Source organism: Thalassophryne amazonica, chromosome 17, assembly GCF_902500255.1.
Source record: "Thalassophryne amazonica chromosome 17, fThaAma1.1, whole genome shotgun sequence".
Classification (NCBI taxonomy): domain Eukaryota; kingdom Metazoa; phylum Chordata; class Actinopteri; order Batrachoidiformes; family Batrachoididae; genus Thalassophryne; species Thalassophryne amazonica.
Genome location: NC_047119.1, coordinates 22,976,508 through 22,990,345, shown reverse-complemented (window position 1 = coordinate 22,990,345; position 13,838 = coordinate 22,976,508). Strand labels below are relative to the sequence as shown.

The 13,838-nt window shown below is 41.0% G+C and overlaps 1 protein-coding gene across 3 annotated transcripts in view; it reads right to left on the bottom strand.

The window, feature by feature from the left end:
• gpsm1b (G protein signaling modulator 1b) overlaps nucleotides 1-13,316 on the bottom strand; it is a 65,794-nt gene extending 52,478 nt beyond the window's left edge. For 2 of the 3 annotated variants that reach the window (XM_034191598.1, XM_034191600.1), the window contains exon 1: nucleotides 13,041-13,315. In XM_034191598.1, the coding sequence (XP_034047489.1) occupies nucleotides 13,041-13,126 (86 nt within the window). In that variant the 5' untranslated portion in view covers nucleotides 13,127-13,315. Of the gene's footprint in view, nucleotides 1-13,040 lie in introns of all 3 variants that reach the window. The other variant, XM_034191599.1, reaches the window with a different exon arrangement.
• Nucleotides 13,317-13,838: the final 522 nt, after the last annotated feature.

Below are 13,838 nucleotides of genomic sequence, written 5' to 3'. Positions count from 1 at the left end.
ACTGAAACTCTTCAAATAGACCATTCCTCTGCAGATGATCAGTTAGCTGTTTAACAACTACCCTTTCAAGAATTTTTGAGAGAAAAGGAAGGTTGGAGATTGGCCTATAATTAGCTAAGATAGCTGGGTCAAGTGATGGCTTTTTAAGTAATGGTTTAATTACTGCCACCTTAAAAGCCTGTGGTACATAGCCAACTAATAAAGATAGATTGATCATATTTAAGATCGAAGCATTAAATAATGGTAGGGCTTCCTTGAGCAGCCTGGTAGGAATGGGGTCTAATAGACATGTTGATGGTTTGGATGAAGTAACTAATGAAAATAACTCAGACAGAACAATCGGAGAGAAAGAGTCTAACCAAATACCGGCATCACTGAAAGCAGCCAAAGATAACGATACGTCTTTGGGATGGTTATGAGTAATTTTTTCTCTAATAGTTAAAATTTTATTAGCAAAGAAAGTCATGAAGTCATTACTAGTTAAAGTTAAAGGAATACTCGGCTCAATAGAGCTGACTCTTTGTCAACCTGGCTACAGTGCTGAAAAGAAACCTGGGGTTGTTCTTATTTTCTTCAATTAGTGATGAGTAGTAAGATGTCCTAGCTTTACGGAGGGCTTTTTTATAGAGCAACAGACTCTTTTTCCAGGCTAAGTGAAGATCTTCTAAATTAGTGAGACGCCATTTCCTCTCCAACTTACGGGTTATCTGCTTTAAGCTGCGAGTTTGTGAGTTATACCACGGAGTCAGGCACTTCTGATTTAAAGCTCTCTTTTTCAGAGGAGCTACAGCATCCAAAGTTGTCTTCAATGAGGATGTAAAACTATTGATGAGATACTCTATCTCACTTACAGAGTTTAGGTAGCTACTCTGCACTGTGTTGGTATATGGCATTAGTGAACATAAAGAAGGAAACATATCCTTAAACCTAGTTACAGTGCTTTCTGAAAGACTTCTAGTGTAATGAAACTTATTCCCCACTGCTGGGTAGTCCATCAGAGTAAATGTAAATGTTATTAAGAAATGATCAGACAGAAGGGAGTTTTCAGGGAACACTGTTAAGTCTTCAATTTCCATACCATAAGTCAGAACAAGATCTAAGATATGATTAAAGTGGTGGGTGGACTCATTTACATTTTGAGCAAAGCCAATTGAGTCTAATAATAGATTAAATGCAGTGTTGAGGCTGTCATTCTCAGCATCTGTGTGGATGTTAAAATCGCCCACTATAATTATCTTATCTGAGCTAAGCACTAAGTCAGACAAAAGTTCTGAAAATTCACAGAGAAACTCACAGTAACGACCAGGAGGACGATAGATAACAACAAATAAAACTGGTTTTTGGGACTTCCAATTTGGATGGACAAGACTAAGAGTCAAGCTTTCAAATGAATTAAAGCTCTGTCTGGGTTTTTGATTAATTAATAAGCTGGAATGGAAGATTGCTGCTAATCCTCCGCCTCGGCCCGTGCTACGAGCGTTCTGGCAGTTAGTGTGACTCGGGGGTGTTGACTCATTTAAACTAACATAATCATCCTGCTGTAACCAGGTTTCTGTAAGGCAGAATAAATCAATATGTTGATCAATTATTATATCATTTACTAACAGGGACTTAGAAGAGAGAGACCTAATGTTTAATAGACCACATTTAACTGTTTTAGTCTGTGGTGCAGTTGAAGGTGCTATATTATTTTTTCTTTTTGAATTTTTATGCTTAAATAGATTTTTGCTGGTTATTGGTGGTCTGGGAGCAGGCACCGTCTCTACGGGGATGGGGTAATGAGGGGATGGCAGGGGGAGAGAAGCTGCAGAGAGGTGTGTAAGACTACAACTCTGCTTCCTGGTCCCTTCCTGGATAGTCACGGTTTGGAGGATTTAAGAAAATTGGCCAGATTTCTAGAAATGAGAGCTGCTCCATCCAAAGTGGGATGGATGCCGTCTCTCCTAACAAGACCAGGTTTTCCCCAGAAGCTTTGCCAATTATCTATGAAGCCCACCTCATTTTTTGGACACCACTCAGACAGCCAGCAATTCAAGGAGAACATGCGGCTAAACATGTCACTCCCGGTCCAATTGGGGAGGGGCCCAGAGAAAACTACAGAGTCCAACATTGTTTTTGCAAAGTTACACACCGATTCAATGTTAATTTTAGTGACCTCCGATTGGCGTAACCGGGTGTCATTACTGCCGACGTGAATTACAATCTTACCAAATTTACGCTTAGCCTTAGCCAGCAGTTTCAAATTTCCTTCAATGTCGCCTGCTCTGGCCCCCGGAAGACAATTGACTATGGTTGCTGGTGTCGCTAACTTCACATTTCTCAAAACAGAGTCGCTAATAACCAGAGTTTGTTCCTCGGCGGGTGTGTCGCCGAGTGGGGAAAAACGGTTAAAAATGTGAACGGGCTGGCGGTGTACACGGGGCTTCTGTTTAGGGCTACGCTTCCTCCTCACAGTCACCCAGTCGGCCTGCTTTCCCGGCTGCTCGGGATCTGCCAGAGGGAAACTAACGGCGGCTAAGCTACCTTGGTCCGCACCGACTACAGGGGCCTGGCCTGCTGTAGAATTTTCTACGGTGCGGAGCCGAGTCTCCAATTCGCCCAGCCTGGCCTCCAAAGCTACGAATAAGCTACACTTATTACAAGTACCATTACTGCTAAAGGAGGCCGAGGAATAACTAAACATTTCACACCCAGAGCAGAAAAGTGCGGGAGAGACAGGAGAAGCCGCCATGCTAAACCAGCTAAGAGCTAGTAGCTGCGCTAAGCTAGCGGATTCCTAAAAACACGCAAAGTGAATAACGTGTAAATAATTTAGAGGTGATTCAGCAGAGGGAGTGCTTTAGTTAAGGCACGTGAAGATAACACTGTGAAACAAATCGTTATCTAGGTAACTAGATCAATCTAACTGCGCAGATTAAACAGCTAACAGATACAGCAAAACACCGCTGTGCTCCGGAACAGGAAGTGATACAATACCGCAGTGAGAGCCAGTGAGATTATGATGATGACACCTTCTCCCAAGTTGAGAGGGTTATCTAGAGGAGGTGTAGCACCTGTGATGGACTTCTGCCGTGCCCCGATGTTGTCTTGTTGTCCATACTTCACAAGATGTGTTTACACTGTGCCCTGACCTGGAACTCTGCTGAAACCGACCTCTCGCCTGAGTCAGGCCTGGTTCACACGGCAGGATAATTAGGCCGATATCGGACCCGATCTTCCCCTTCTGACAATCTTAAGGACGCCCTGACAATCGTGATGACGCTAAAGATAATCTTATCAGATATTCTTGCCATGTGTGGTGTGTTAAGAGCGTTCTGATCTGCTCGGAAAGACGTCAGGGGCTCTCCGATCGCAAAATGGGGATATTCAACATGCTGGATTTTTTTGGCCCCTATCGCAGCGTGTGTTGTGTCCTCCGACTAAAACGAGCGTGCATCCTGCTGAATGTGATGTGCAGCTAATCAGAAAGCGAGGTGACGGACGTATGGAGCGGAAAATAAAATCAAAACAGGTGTTCTGACTGACCAGAGAGTCCGGTGGTTGTGCTGTCTCCACTCCTTTAAAGAACACTTTTTCTTTTTGTATTGTTTTCTACCCTCTGTTTTAAATAGTCCACAAAGTATCTCCATTTGTTTACTCTGAAGTCACGTTTAATCTCGAGAGATTTTGCGAGATTTCCTGTCTGAGGTGGGAGTGTTCATGTGTGAAATCTGTTCATGTGTGGTGTTGTCCTTACCGTGTGGCTGAACACCACACACTGTACGACCAAAACTGTCGGATCTATGACTTATTTATTATCTCGTGTGTGGTCTCTCAGGTTTTGGAAACCTAAAGATAATTTTAAAATCCTGCTGTGTGAACCAGGCATGAGATTCACAACTGCAAAACAAGGAATGTCCCAAATGGTCAATTTTGTCGCTCCTTAAAGTTTCTGCTGTATGTCGGACAGGGGGTTGGTTTTGCCATTTTTCTCAGCACAGTTAAGACCTTAGTCAGTTGTACCGACACCTCTTTGGACTTCATACTGACAGTTGTAAAGAACAGGTACTGAATGCGAATACAACACTTGAAATCAAATCCAGACTTTTTATCTGTTTAATCTGCAATGGAATAATGAGGGAACAGATCGTACCTGAACAGGAAAGTCCTCACCAGTCAAGGATCAAAATATTTATGATCTCTGAAAATGGAGGGTCCATGTATATAAATGGCTGTAATTGATAAATTGGTAATGTGATTTTTTTTAAATCCTTGTATTAAAGCTGAATGTCTACACTAGAAAGATCTTGATTGCTTTATTCTGAATCCATTTTGATGGTGTACGGATGCAAAATTACACAAATAATGTCAATGTCCAAACACTTGTACCTGCCTGTAGATTGGTCAGACAAAAATGGGAACTTAGGAATTAAATGCAAATGCTTTCCTAAGCTTACATCAAGTGTGCACTTCACAGAACCATCTGAGTGACAGAACTGAAGTTTACAGAGGTAATTAATGACACTCCTGCTGTTACAGCTGCTGAGACGAGTGACACAAGGTGATGGGCCCAGCTGCGTGTAAAGACAGGGCCCGGAAAGAATGGTAAAATCCTTAAGAGTCAAACAGATTGTGGAAAAAGGGTGTAACCTGAAGGACGCCTTGTGGCATTGTTAAAATGATGTGTAGCAGTGAAGATGCCAATTAATGATGATTCATTTTGATTGAAGTCAATGACCATGACATAACATGTAGCCTGAAAACTCACTGGTAGACACAAAGAAAGTGGATACAAGAGACCAAAAGGGAGAAAAATACATTTGTGGGCTTCTCCTTGAGAGGATTTGCGCAAAGTGAGTTTTTAGCGTACGAACGGAGCTGTGTGGTACAGTCTGTCACACTCTCTCCTCTGATGACTACTCTAATTGGCCTGTTTGGGAGACACTCATCCCATAATAGCTTTCCTGTGGTCTAAGAGAGAGTCTCTCGCCGCCGTTACCATGGCATCACAGAATACATGTAACATACTGGACCGGTTTCGGGGAGTAGGCGTGGAGGTAAACGTGAGGTCTGAGCGCGAGCTGAACTGTGCATCAGCCAAGCTTTGTCCTTTTAGTGCAACACGCCTCAACATGAACAATGGAACTTTGTGAATTCATGCATCTCACATTTAAAAACAAAAATGGCCTGCACTGAAATATGTAACCACAGTATTCATGTATGGCTACAAGTTTCACCAGGATTTTCCAGGGGGAACTTAGCGGGGCACAGCCACATGATGAGTGTTGCAGGTGCGAGTATTGTAGGAAGGTCCGAGAAAATTTTGAAATTCATAACCCTTTGAAACACCATTTCCTGCATTTTCAGGGCCACTTTGTGTTGCTAACTTGCACGTCAAATAACGTGCAACATGTCCAAACAGAAAAGCCCCCCTATAGTGGTTAAATCACAGCATAGGGGCTTCTACACTCAACTGCACTGGTGAGAACCCTGCAAGTGTTACAAAAGCTATGGTAGAGATTAGGTTAAGGCAGTTTGTAATTAAGTTTAAGGTGGAATAGCCAGCATGCATTTATCTTAAAAATACAAAATACAATCATTTCAAGCGGTTTGGGGTCACTGGGTGGGACAGCAGGTGCACACAGGATTAACACAAATGCACAGACAACTACTCACACACATGCATCATTGTGAGGTATTGATTTAGTCCAGCAAACGCGTTGTTGGACAATGACTAGGGATGGGTATTGATAAGATTTTATTGATATCGATGCCATTATTGATTCCGCTTATCGATCCGATTCCTTATCGATACCTCTTGTGAATTTTCTGTGCACTAAAAGTAGGCTTTACAGGTTTTCTATGTCAACAACATTTTAAATTGGTCACTGGATCCTTGCTCTCTGGACATAAATAAAAATAAATAAAATCTGTAGTTTTTGTCAAAAGCATTTCCTTTCAGACATTTTGGCATGAATGTCTCTCCGTACCTCTGAGCTGAGCCCAGCCGGCTGCTGCACATCAGCGCAGGACGTCTCATTTTGGGAGGAAAAAACACGTTTTAATCGATTACAGTTTGTTTGGATTACAACGTTTGGAAAGAGGTGTTATTTGATTTAAATGGCATTTGATTTAAACGGCATATATTATTATTATATTTATGTTGTTGCTATTATTATTAATATATGAATAAAAATAAATTTAAAAAAATTACAAATTGTCTCTTTTACGACAACGAATGGTGAGCCATTAATTATACAGAAAACAAATCAACACAAACATGATGAGATGCGAACAGCTTAATGCTAACTTTGACATTGAAAATACCATAGACATGCTAACGCGTTAGCATCAGTCCCACTTTTAAGTTATGAAATACATCTATCAACTGTTTCAGAAGACCATAACAGGTCACTTTAACATAAAAAAAGGTAAATATTACTCACAGACATATGCTCTTTAGGGTTTTAGTGGGGAAAATTAAGATAAAGTGAAATAAAACAATATATCAACAAAAAAACAGATGGAAGCAGTGCTTCAATGTTTTTTTTTTTGTTGATATATTTTTTTGTTGATTACAGACCCGCTGCAGGGTCTGTAATCAATGTAGAGAAATGATCATTTTCCTGACAAACACCCCTAAGGGTTTGGGTTTGGGTTTAGGGTTTTAGCAGGGGGAAATTAAGATAAAGCGGAAGAAAAAAATGAATCAACGAAGCAACAGATCAAAACACTGCTTCAATCTGCGAATCACTGCTTCGATTGGTTCAAGGTTCAAAGTAAAGCTGCACTGCAGAAAAGTTGATTAGAGACCCGCTGCAGGGTATGTAATCAATGAAGAGAAATTATCATTTTCCTGACAAACACCCCCAAAAACAACGGCCACTCTGAAGGACCGATAAGAGAATCGTTAAGCAAAAAGGTTATTGATGCCGGTGGATCGAATCATTTCTTAACGATACCCGAAAGGAACCGGTTCTCGATACCCATCCCTAACAATGACAATTGGAATGATTGGCTAGAACCACCACAGACACGGGCAGAACATGATACTGCTGCACTAAAATAATGAAGATGAGGTTCAAACTATGTTTGCACTCTGAGGCAACAGTGTCAACTGCTGTCCACTGTGCTCCCAGATATAAGCAAAGATTACACGTAACCCCACGACAAAAAAAAAGTTAAATCCAGATGCCAAAGATACTTATCTACACCAGTCTTCAGCCTACTGTTTTGGGCTATGATGGTATTTTTTAACATGCACAAGATTCACAACATAAAATAAAAACAGACATGCCTATTAAGTTCCTTAAATTAAAGCTGAAATTCTGCATTACAAGCACATCTTGAACTGACATTCTAACTGCACTGTGGAGGTGTAGAAAAGGTAAAATTACAGGACGTGTGTCACTATCCATGGACATAGAAACCTGACCAGACATTCTTCCTGTATCCTCAGTTCTATACTGTTCAATCTTGATTTCACTCCTAGTCCTACAGTGCTGTGTGGTTATTCTCTTAGCTAAAATACTCTGTGCTCAGAGTAGTAATCCAGCCATAATTACACAGTACCATGACTAGTTGTCAAGGAAACCATGCAGTCAAACTCTCTAGGAATGTTGTTCTTCTTGCAGTGCATGTCTCCTTCAATTGCAACAAAACCTTTCCTTTCATATTTCTGCCAATTCGCCTGCATTATTCATTTATCCTCGGATACTTTTTTCTAAAGTATTAACAGGAAGACAATGTAAAATATGCTGAGATCTGAAATCAGGTTTTAATAGGACATGTGATTTTCATTAGAGTGTAATACACTTAACAAAAATATAAACGCAACACTTTTGTTTTTGCTCCAATTTTTCATGAGCTGAAGTCAAACATCTAAAACATTGTCTATATACACAAAAGACCTATTTCTCTCAAATATTGTTCACAAATGTGTCGAAATCTTCTCCTTTGCCAAGATAATCGATCCCACCTCACAGGTGTGGCATATCAAGATGCTGATTAGACAGCATGATTACTGCACAGATTGCATTATTGCATGATTATTCTTTCCATTTGTTAGGGGGGCTTGAGTGTATTTTTTCTAAAATACTAAAAATGTGGCAAAATGACAGTGAGAATGCGTAGACGTCCTATTTCACGCACCTCCCTTGCACTATTGTTGTTGCTCTGGTCCTTCAAGGAGCCTCAGAATGCCCTTTTTTGATCTCAAATTTTCAAAAGCTCCGCACTGTCCCCTCCCACTCAGTCGTTCAGCTCCTTTAAATCTGATGTCCCCCCTTTGCTAAATACCCCCCCCAAAAAACCCTGATTATATCCAAAAATTAATTTGACAGACAAAAAGGATTTAATTTAATTCCAAAAGGCTTCAGTAAAAATATTTCTATAATATTGAAATCACATTTTTTTTGTGAAACAGAATTAAGTACTGAGTTAATTTCAATCAAAAAGAGGTGTAAAGAAGGTAGTCAACCTATAAACCTCTGTTTATGAATAAAAAAAAATAAAGAAATGAATAAAACAATAAAAGTTAACATCATCACAACAACAAATTAAATGTTAATGGAACTAAAGCCACCACAAATGATCTCATTGTCTCATCTGTAGTACCTTGGCTGCAGCAGACAAACAGTAATTCAAAACCCTCATGCCAGAAAGGTTGGACCTGTGTTTGTGAAACAGAGGGAAAGCAATCATTGGCAACAGACATGACCACGTGATTTACCACTCTCTGGACTTGTCGTTTGTTTATGTTATGGATGGAACAACCTTGCAGGGTTTCTGAAAGTCATTTCACAACTCAGCAGTTATTAACATTCCCAGCAGCCTGCTCTGTGTCACAATCAGTGGTCTTCAAATAGGACGGCTGCACAGGCACAGTATGGTCATGTGCACTATGACTACTGCAAACTGTATTATTTTGGGCTCCATATCATTTCTCAAAACTTAATACAGTTCGATACGCATCATTAGACATCCAACACTCATACATGATATTGATACATTCATGTGCTTATCTAAATGTTCTGTAAATGCATGCATAAATTGTATGAACTCAGCCACATGGAGTTTTACTTTTTTATAAATAAAGACAGAGTAAAATTCAATGAAAATATTCAATTGATAATTGCTAGTAAATGTTACTCGAGTCATTCTTTTAGATAAACTAATATGCAATTTGATTTTACTTAAGAATTCTCCTCGTAATAAAATTTACTTGGAATTTCTATAGTGAAAAAACTTGCCTAGGTTTTTTCAAGTAAATCTCACTCCAAATTTTTTTCAGTGTACACCAAATGGGCTTTTCAATATTATATTCAAATGTCCACAAAATCCACAATCCGGATCAGATTTGGATCAAACACTGTCCGGCGATAGTGTCAGTCTGCACCTCGCTTTCAAATATGAGAGTGATTGGGGCATGTTTGATTAAGATATAATGTAAAATATACATTAAATGGGGTTTTCAACGTTAAATTTAAGGCAAAGGCTATTCGCCCAACCATTGGACAGATAAATATAATATCTTACCTTATTCGCCAAAACGTAATCGTGTATTTGACACGTTTTGTGCATCTAAACTACATTTTTTACACCACTTTTTTGAGGCTCTATTGCGGTGTGAAAAGCGGCATATGTTTGACACATTTAACAGCGCCCTCTTTAATTACTGTGAAAAAAACCCACCTCAATGGATTAGGGATGGGTATTGAGAAACGGTTCCTTTCCGGTATCGTTAAGAAATGATTTGATCCACCGACATCAATAACCTTTTTGCTTAACGATTCCCTTATCGGTCCTTCAGAGTGGCCGTTGTTTTTGGGGGTGTTTGTCAGGAAAATGATCATTTCTCTTCAATGATTACAGACCCTGCAGCAGGTCTCTAATCAACTTTTCTGCAGTGCAGCTTTGCTTTGAACCTTGAACCAATCGAAGCAGTGATTCGCAGATCGAAGCAGTGTTTCGATCTGTTGCTTCGTTGATTCATTTTTTTCTTCCGCTTTATCTTAATTTCCATCTGCTAAAACCCTAAAGAGCATGTGTCTGTGAGTAATATTTACCTTTTTTATGTTAAACTGACCTGTTATGGTCTTCTGAAACAGTTGATAGATGTATTTTATAACTTAAAAACGGGACTGATGCTAACATGTTAGCATGTCTATGGCATTTTCAATGTTAAAGTTAGAATTAAACTGTTGCAGCTGTCAGCACATTTGGGTGCATTTGTTTTCTGTATAATAAGCGTTTGTTGTCATAAAAGAGTAAAATTTTAATGAAAGTTTAATGACAGTTTGTTTCGGTCAAACCATATTTTTAATTTGTTAATTTCTTCAGTGATTTCCTCCAGAACTACCTGCCAAGCTAGAAAACTGTTGCATCCTAGTAAGAGCAGAATACTACTGGAATGAATTTGAATAAGGAAAGTTGTTGTTTTTTTTCCCCACGTAAATGGATGCTGCACTCACTGCAGTTTATCATCTGGAATAGTCCCAGATTGCATTTCAGAGCTTCTAGAATTCAAACTTTTTTGTGCAGGTGGTGTTGGGGGGTAATTTGGGGTTTCAGCTTTTTTTGTTTTTCACCACTTTCATCCCTGAATATGTCAATCGTGAATCACTTTTGTGCGGATTAAAGTTACTAACTGGGACTCCTGTCTTGTTGCGAGAACGAAACAAGAATCGTACTCCGTTCTGTTCACATAGCTCCAAACGCTGCGCAGCTCTCTGCCGAGTCAAGTTAGAATGATAGAATCCAGTCGGAATTAATAACTTCAAAGCGAAACACCGTTTTATTTTTATTTATGTCCAGGGATCAAGGATACAGTGACCAATTGTTATGTGTCGGACGCAGCTCGGAGAACCGACCAGCGTTTGAAGGACCCAGTATGAAATAAGCAGAGCACGGTACAAAGGCTAACTGAATTTAATACATAACAGTGAAAATGTAATAACAGAAAGGTGCGGCCTGGCGTGGTGCGCTCCCAGCAGCGCTAACGGTCCGGAGCCAGAAGCTGTTTCGGACCCAAGGACCCCGCCGACACCCCCCAGGTGGCCGCAACAACCGAGTCTGTGAAAGAAGGAACCATTATGTGAGTCCACACTCTACACACAGAGAGAACACTTAAAGGTGTACAAACAGCAAACACTTCCTGGCTTGATTACTGATCAGCTTCCCAACCTGCAGGCATGGAACATCCCGTTCACAAAACTCCACCGCAGTGGAAGCTGATACATGACTAACAAACAGCTCAATACAATAAGGTGTGAGGGACACCACATTTACTGACTGTATAACTGTTAGTCACAAAATCCAACGTACCTCAGGAAGTGTGCTGACGAGCGTGAGACCTCACCCCCTCCTCTTTCACAGACTGTGCATCAAACCTGGACATTCTCAGTGTCCGCTGCTGATGAGATGGCTCCCAAGACGACGATCTCACCCGTCTGGTCACAAGGTCGAGTCTCTGGCAAATACACACTGTGCACTCCAGTCTTAAATGCCAACATGCTCCAATCCATCCAGATGCACCTCAGCTGTGAGTCCTGACGAGTCGCAGGTGATCAGGGTGAGGTCCTGACAGCCTCAGCAACACAGCCACTCAGTCCCAAATGCACGCCACCTGGGAGGAAACCAAAAGACAAACAAACCGGCAGCCAGGCCCCCCCAGCCATATAACACCAATTTCATATTTATTTACTTTAAGACTCAATGAAATACATAGAAAACCTGTAAAGCCTACTTTTAGTACAAAATTCACGAGGTATCGATAAGGGAATCGATAAGGAATTGAATCGATCAGCAGAATCGATAATGGCATCGATATCGATAAAATCTTATCAATACTCATCCCTACAATGGATGAAAGGAGACAAACTTCATAAGCATTTTGAACGGAAGCCTGTTAACGATGACGAAACAGTTTTTAATGAACAAAATGCTGCTTGTTGCCTGTAAGATCGGGTGTGATGAGCCAAACACAACCGCTTTAGGTCACAACTCCTCCACGGGCTGCAAACCTTCCCGCAGCCAGCGAGAAAATATCCGCCTTTTTTCCCTGCTTTGAAACCGGAAGTGAACTTACAAGCGCGCTCACTGATCGGTTGTGGTTGGGCGTATATGCTCGTGTATTTACTTTATTGAATCAACGGTTGGGCGTATAGCCACTCTGTAAATTTAAATGACTATAATCTGGATTAGATCTGGATCAAACTTTGTCAGTCAATAAAGAATACCATCCTACATAACGCTCTCAAATATCTTTTTTGACAGTTATGAATGTTTTTAAAATTCCTTCAGTGTTAAAGATAGGGAATTTTCCAATTTTCCAGGTTTTTTCCTAACTTTGACCTTTGATCTTGACAACTGAATAAGTTCTTGCCTATCGCAATATGAATCTTCAGGAAAAAATTTCTGAATGATATATGAAAAAGTGTGGGCTCCAGGCTGTTCCCAGACAGACAAACAGGGGCGAAAACATATAACAAATCCCCAGTTCTGCAAATTCCAAGAGCATATGTTAAAGGAGAGTAAAGAAAAGTTTTTCTACATCCACAGCTGAAAAATAACACACTTGGACATAGTAAAAAGGGGGAATTTGCAAAGGGGGGGGGGGGATGTGGTGCTGTCATTGGCACAAATTATGCAAACACAGGAAAGAATTATTAATATTTAGACAGTTACTGTAATACATGAAACAGGATGTGGTGTTCTCCTGCAGCAAACATGATGATACTGGAGACCATCATGACTGTGAAAACAACTAAATAAACATGTTTTGTACTTTGAATGTGAACTGTGCGCTTTAATATAAGTCCACACTCCATCTCCAAAATCAAAAGCAGTCCTACATGGCTCCTGTCAGTCTGCGCTCTGCAGCCACAGCAGCTCCTCGGTGACCTAAGCCAGGAATGAGGCTTGGACCCGGCTGGAGCTGGGGCTGGTTTTTCTACTGAAGCTCCTCCTCAGTGAGCCAAGCCTTGAGCTGGCAGCCCAATTTCTCTGTCCTGCTTGTTTTTCTCCTGTCGGACCCCCTGCCGTACCCCGTGGAATCCTACCTTGAGTGAAGCCTCTTGGTGGCCAGGTCCAGGTCCAGGTCCTGGTCCTGGTCCTGGTCCACGCCGTTAGCAGCCGCCTGAGCCATACAGCTGATGCTAACCTTCCCGCTTGGAGGCCCCCTTTAAAACCGACGGTTCCCCCCGCCTCCCTAAATCGCTTATACCGTCTTCCTTCTCGAGCGGTTCTTCCTCCCCCCTTTTCCTTCTCTGACCGTCTCTCACACGGTCTCTCCGCTCCTTTTTCTCCACCTCACCTCCCTCGCGCCGCGCTGGTCAGCAGCAATGGCAACTGCCGTCTGAAGAAGCGAGGTGTCGCGCAAATAAGCCATAAAATCAAAGTCCCGCCCCTAAAGCGAAGACAGCCTGGGGCGTGGCTTCCACGAGACTGACAGATGACTGACAATTTTTACAATAAAAAAATAAACTATAATTTATGCTGAAAATAAAAGTAAGAAAATTAAATTGATCACGAATTTAATAATACTTAATGGTAAATTTTATTTTTGAAAACTATAAGGTTATTATTACATTATTATTTGTCTGTTACTGCATTATTATTGTTACTGTAGGGCGTGCGCGCGCGCGTGTGCATGTGTACGCGTGTCTATGCATGTGTGCGTGTGTGTGTTTGTCTGTGTGTGTGTGTGTGTATGTGTGTGTGTGTGTATGTGTGTCTGTGTGTCTGTGTATGCGTGTGTGTGTGTGTGTGTGTGTATGTCTGTGTTTGTGTGTCTGTGTGTGTGTGTCTGTGTATGTGTGTCTGTGTGTGTCTGTGTGTGTGTGTGTGTGTGCGTCTGT